The 6,000-nt window shown below is 37.3% G+C and overlaps 1 protein-coding gene across 1 annotated transcript in view; it reads left to right on the top strand.

Annotated features, from left to right (window-relative positions):
- Positions 1-6,000, top strand: part of MCOLN2 (mucolipin 2) — a 58,361-nt gene that overhangs the window by 22,447 nt on the left and 29,914 nt on the right. The window contains exon 3 of the mRNA XM_008583829.1: positions 3,420-3,593. Within this exon, the coding sequence (XP_008582051.1) occupies positions 3,420-3,593 (174 nt within the window). The remainder of the gene's footprint in view (positions 1-3,419; positions 3,594-6,000) is intronic.

Here is a 6,000-nt window from a genome sequence, read left to right on the forward strand (position 1 = left end):
TGGGTGGCATTTTATCAGGGTTAATGAGAAGGAAACTTTTTTAAAACATTCCTACTCTGCATTCTACAGTAATTTATAATCTTGAGGGAAGTGTCTACATTCTTGTGCTAGTTTTACTCTTTCCCTCCCATATTCTTGGTACATAATTGAGTGGTATCTTGTTTTTACCTGGTACAGAATATTTTCTCCTACACTGATTACATAACAAGTTCTTAAATTTACAATCTTTGCCAGACTATGCACAACGAGTAATTATTTTTTCTGTCTTGTATCATATTCTTAGCACATCTTAAGATCTAGTTATTGGGACTAGGATGTATTTTGCTATTAACTGCTTTTTAAAAATGCAGTCATTTGGCCAATACCATCATCCCTTACTCTTCCTCTGCAGGTAGTGTTTGGTTCTGTCATAGCAAGAAAAGAACTTTGCAGTTTTCTCTGCAGGGTTCGTCTCCCTTAAGGGATGCTTTGAAAATCCTAACCCTTCCCTGATGCTGTGTCATACATGTGGATCTTGGCTTATTCTACAAATAATAGAATAGAGGAAATTTTTTGTTTCTCATGCCAGGGGTGGTTCCAAGTACAGATTACAACTCCATGCTGTCTCATTCCCAAATGAGTTGATGAGCTTGGAGTTTAAATAAGGTGGTGGCTTCAGATACCAGCAAATTGCATGCCACTTTCTTGAGCAATTCATTCATTTCATATTCATATATTTTCATGTTTTTGGGCATCACTATGAGTGTGGGGAGAATGGGTCTACTATCCCTGCTTCTAGAGTTAAGTTGGCAGCATTTCAGTGTGAGAGGTGGGTACAGCCAAGTGGTCAAGAGAATGAATAGTCTCTGGAGTCCAATAGACTCGGGTTAAGATACTCACTCTGACACTTTCTAAATGTTCCAACTTGGATAAATTACTTGCCTCCAGGTTGCACACATATATATAAATAAAATAGGACTACACTTACCACTGATTGAGTATTTGGCTCTGACATTGTGATGGGCACTATTTCATTTTCTGAGTATATAGCAGTAGGGAAAAAAAAAAATCCGTGTACTTGTGGAGCCTAATGTAATAACTTCCTCATAGGGTACTGGCGAATTAAATAAAAAATAATAATTAAAAATTTTTAGCATAATGCCTGGTACTCAGTAGATAAGACTTGTTATTCAACACCATGCAGTGTTTATGTTAACCACATTGTATCCCAGCTCAGCACAGAGTTAACACTTGGCAAACTTTGACTGAAGAATTTATGTATGCGTGTACCAGTTTTTCCACAAGTGTATAAGTATTTTTAATTAAACCTTGAAACAATTATAAGTGTGTTTGTTCCCTGGTTTACTTTTTTAGCTCTCAAAGAGCAACAGTGACCTTTTCTGGCATCTCCTATAGGAACCAGTGACAGATGTCACATGCTTAGAAGAACTTTTAACCTTTTGTTGCTTAATTTTCAGCACAGGTTGAATGATGTGGGGCTTCTTATCTGATGTTTTTCTTAGAATAGCTGGGTTTTAGCAATTGCTCAATCTTTTGACCTGGTATTTGAGGAATGTAACATGGTAAGTTTTAAAGGCTGATGAACGTCATCTATTCTCAATCGATAGTTTGCCTTTCATAATTCTAAAAAGCTAGCACTTAAATTCTTTTTTATAAGTGGCCCAAAGATAGTTTTCCAGCAGAAGGAAGTTTTTTGTACAGCATAATAAAGATGACTTTGGAGTTAAACCTGGCTTCCATTCTAGTTAGGTGACTTGGGGGAATTTAAATCTCAGTTTCCACACATGTAAAATGGAGATAACAATAATAATATTTTCATAGGGTGGTTGTGGCAGTAAATGAGATAATGTGTGTAAAGCATTAGTACAGTGCCTGGCATATAATATTACTGAAAAATAAATGGTAGTTATTGTTTAAAATTATTCAGTCTTAAAAAAAAGTCAGACAAAATGTAAAAGCTAAAAAATATAAACCACTAAAAAAAAAACCCTTACTGCCTGCTTGCATATGCAAATTAACATTATTTTTATCTGAATTATTCATAACTGATATCTTGTATATTATTGTTCAGATGTATCATATTGAACCATGAAATGACAACAAATGATGGAACTCTCAGGGTCATCTAGTTAAACTTGCTTGTTTTACACATGAAGAAGCAGTCTCAAAATGCTTTGGTGACTTAGTTGGGCGAGAACTTGAGGCAAACTTTCTGCAGTCTCATTGCTTTATAAGGCAGCTGAGGAGAACACTTAGGGAGGTGGGGAATGGTGTGTGGGATGGGATTTATGGAGGATTGACTTTACCACTACCACTGCCTGTGTGCATGGGGTAGGAGGGGAGGGGGTGAATGAGTATGCATGTGTGAGAGAGTGTGCAAGTGGGCAAGGGCACACCTGCAAGAGTGGAGTGTGCACATGTGTGTGCATGACTGCAGGTGTGTGTGTAACTGCGTGTGTAATTTCCTGGGTTTTTGTAAACTTTTTATACTGGCTAATTTCTCCCATTTATTGGCTTCCAAGAAGAAAACTTTCATTCCTGGTAAAGGGAGCCCTTGGGTCCCTAACCTCATGCTAGGATACAACATAAGGGAGAATAAGTAGGCATTTTCAGAAGGAGGTAGGTGCTTGGTGACAATGCATGGGTGTGACATAATACAGGTGAAGTGAGCCCTATTGTTCTTTCATGTGCTTTGATCCTGTAGATCTTGGTGGGGGAAACTCTTAGAAGTAAATCTAAGAATTCTTGCAGAGCTAAATTGAATTCCTTTGACAACTTTTACTGTCTAGCTGGCGTCAGAATTTATATAGACCACTTTTCAAAAACATTCTTAAACATGCAAAACATAGTTGTGATTCTAAAAAATATATACATTTCTAAATATTAAACCAACAAGACGTAAGTATTGCTTAACTAAGTAATCAATTTTGAAAACAATTTGCAATCCAAGTATAAGAAAATGCATTGAGAATTAGCTAATTTGGATTCTTTTTTTTTTTTTTTTAAAGATGACCGGTAAGGGGATCTTAATCCTGGACTTGGTGTTGTCAGCACCACGCTCACCCAGGTGAGCCAACTGGCCATCCCTATATAGGGATCCGAACCCATGGTCTTGGTGTTATCAGCACCACACTCTCCCAAGCGAGCCACGGGCCGGCCCCTTGGATTCTTTCTTAATTAAAGGCCAGTTGTTAGTCATTGGAAGTGGTAATTTCTTCCAATTTAATGCAACTTTGGATTGCTGCTGTAGCTTAATGACATTATTCTTCTTCGGGATTTGTTTTCTGACATTGATGCTATTACCATAAACCAAAGAATTGAGATTTTTCTTCTGGTGAAGGTAGATGATAATAAGAAGGCATTTGTCTCCCCTGATAAATGGTAAAATTCATGTACTCCTATTTGATTTTCTTTTCTAGCTTGTTCGTTTTGGCTTAAGTAATCAGCTGGTGGTTGCTTTCAAAGAAGATAACACTGTTGCTTTTAAGCACTTGTTTTTGAAAGGATATTCTGGTATAGATGAGGATGACTACAGTTGCAGTGTATATACCCAAGAGGACGCCTATGAGAGCATCTTTTTTGCTATTAATCAGGCAAGTGCTTCGTTGTGAATGACATATACTTTAAGAATATATTGATAATTGACTTTATTGTCTTAGGAAACAAACAAAAAGTATATGTATATTAAAATATTCTAATGTAAATTTTGCATAAGTCTGCTAAAAAATGTTTATTGCTATTTCTGAAACTATACTTTCACACAATAGAGTTTGCCTATTTTGAATTTTTCTTTAAGATTTGCCACTTTTATTTATCCCTTCACACCCTCTACTTTTGGGAGATGACTTTACCCCAGATCAAATAGCTAAGAGTAGATTTATAATCTAAGAAGGCTTGATGAAGATTTGATAACAAATCTAAGATTCTGTGGTCTCAATTTTGATGTCTCAGCATGAAGAATATGGAATGTGATATGGTTGTATTTATTTACTTATTCCAAAATTTTATTTGTTTATTATTATTATTATTATTATTATTATTATTATTATTATTTGGCATCTGGCTGGCAAGGGGATCCGAACTCATGATCTTGGTGTTACAAAGCTGTGCTCTAACCAGCTGAGCTAACTGGCCAGAATGATATGGTTGTATTTAGACATGTATGAGGGAGCAGATTGGTTGACTTGAAGAAACCATTTATGGGGGAGAAATCGTTCTTTTTCTTGTTTTTTTCTTTTTCATTCATTCATTCAATAAATAGTCAAGGGGCTGGTTGGTTAGCTCAGTACCAGCCAGGTGCTAAAAAAGAATAATAAATAAACAAACAAACAAACAAATAAATAAATAATGTTTGAGTACCTAGTATGTCGCAAATACTGTTTTAGACACTGAGGATACAGCAGTAAAAAACCAAACAAACAAACAAACAAAAACCCCCTGCTCTTATAGAGCTTAATTCTAGAGGAGAGACCTAGACAAATAAAAATAGGTGAAATGTAAAATATGATGCTAGCTCCCTGAAGACACCACCCCAAAAAACATGTTGATAAGCAAAGTCGAGCTTATTGCTTATAGAGGTCAGGGCGCTGCTATCTTGACCAGTCTCAGTAGTGCCTTCGGTGGGGAGGGGATCCTTTATTGTTGGGGGAGCTTTACTAGAATTGGGTAAAGATCATGATATAACAGTTTAGAATTGGTGGACCCAGCAAAGTGAGAGTTGAGGGGACAGTTTCAAAGAGTCTTGGACTTAGACTAAATCTTCAAATTGGTATCAATTTTAATGAGTTTTTTGAATGTTCCTGAAACAAACAATGCAGTTATTTGCAAATTTTATGTTTCTGGGCAAAAGTTTCCTGGAATAGTAAAGTCATATTAATGAATATGGGGGCTAGTAAAGCCCCGTTAGTGCAGATAGCCAAATAATAAAGTTTGTTCATGTAAGCGAATGTTAGCTGTGTTGATGTAAGCTGTGGGTTGTGGATGGCTTGGGTCCTTGGTGGCATGTCTGAAAGTGACGACTGCTAAGAAATAAAGCAGGGAAGGATTTGGGGAATTCCCAGATGTGGTGATGGTATTTGTTTTCTTTCTTTAAAATTTGTCTTTATTTTTCATTTTTACTCATTTATTTTTATTTATCCTATTTTATTTTTAATTGACCAGTAATAATTGTATATATTATGTTATATAAGTCATGTAAAATGTGATGTTTTTATATATGTTTGTAATTTTCAGTGGCTTGGTGAGGGAAGGCCTCATTGATGTGGTGAATTTCGAGTTAAGTCCTGAAGGAGTGAGACAAGCAGGCAGTTATCTTGGGTTCCAGGCAGAGGGAACAGCAAAGGCCAGAGGCAGAAGTATGCCTGTCAGGCTCCAGGAACTGCCTGGAGACCAGTGTGGCTTTGGTGGGTGGAGCCAAGGGACAGTAGCAAGCAATGAGGTCGAGGGAGAAGGCAGGACTTTGGCTTTGGTTCTGAGAGAGATGGGAGCCTCTGCCAGCACGTTTACTTTAGTTTTGAGCTCTGTGAGGCAGTATGTTCCTCCACAACCTGAGAAATTTGCTTTGCGTTATTTTTTCCCCAGGTAAAGCAGATTTTAATAAAAGGATTATATATTTAAATCACTTGTTTTAAAATTTCTAAGTCTGTTTTCAGTCTTCATAAAAAATAATTTATAGTTGCAGATTGTCGTCTATGGGCTTGGAAAGCTATTCTATTCTCCCCCAACCCCTTAAACCCATGCCTCAAGTTAGTACTTTCCCCAAAATTTACAAACTTGCTCTTTCATTTATTTTCACAAAATATAAAAGATGTTAAAAGTTTGTGTTTTTAGTGCCTTAAGAAATATATAAAAATACGGGCCAGCCCGGTGGCGCACTGGATAGTGCGCCGCTTGGGAAGCGCAGCGGCGCTCCCGCCCGAGGGTTCGGATCCCACATACAGACCGGTTCCCGCTCACTGGCTGAGCGAGGCACGGGAGCGACCCCGAGGGTTGCGATCCCGT

Source organism: Galeopterus variegatus, unplaced genomic scaffold, assembly GCF_000696425.1.
Source record: "Galeopterus variegatus unplaced genomic scaffold, G_variegatus-3.0.2 Scaffold3057, whole genome shotgun sequence".
Taxonomy (NCBI): Eukaryota; Metazoa; Chordata; class Mammalia; order Dermoptera; family Cynocephalidae; genus Galeopterus; species Galeopterus variegatus.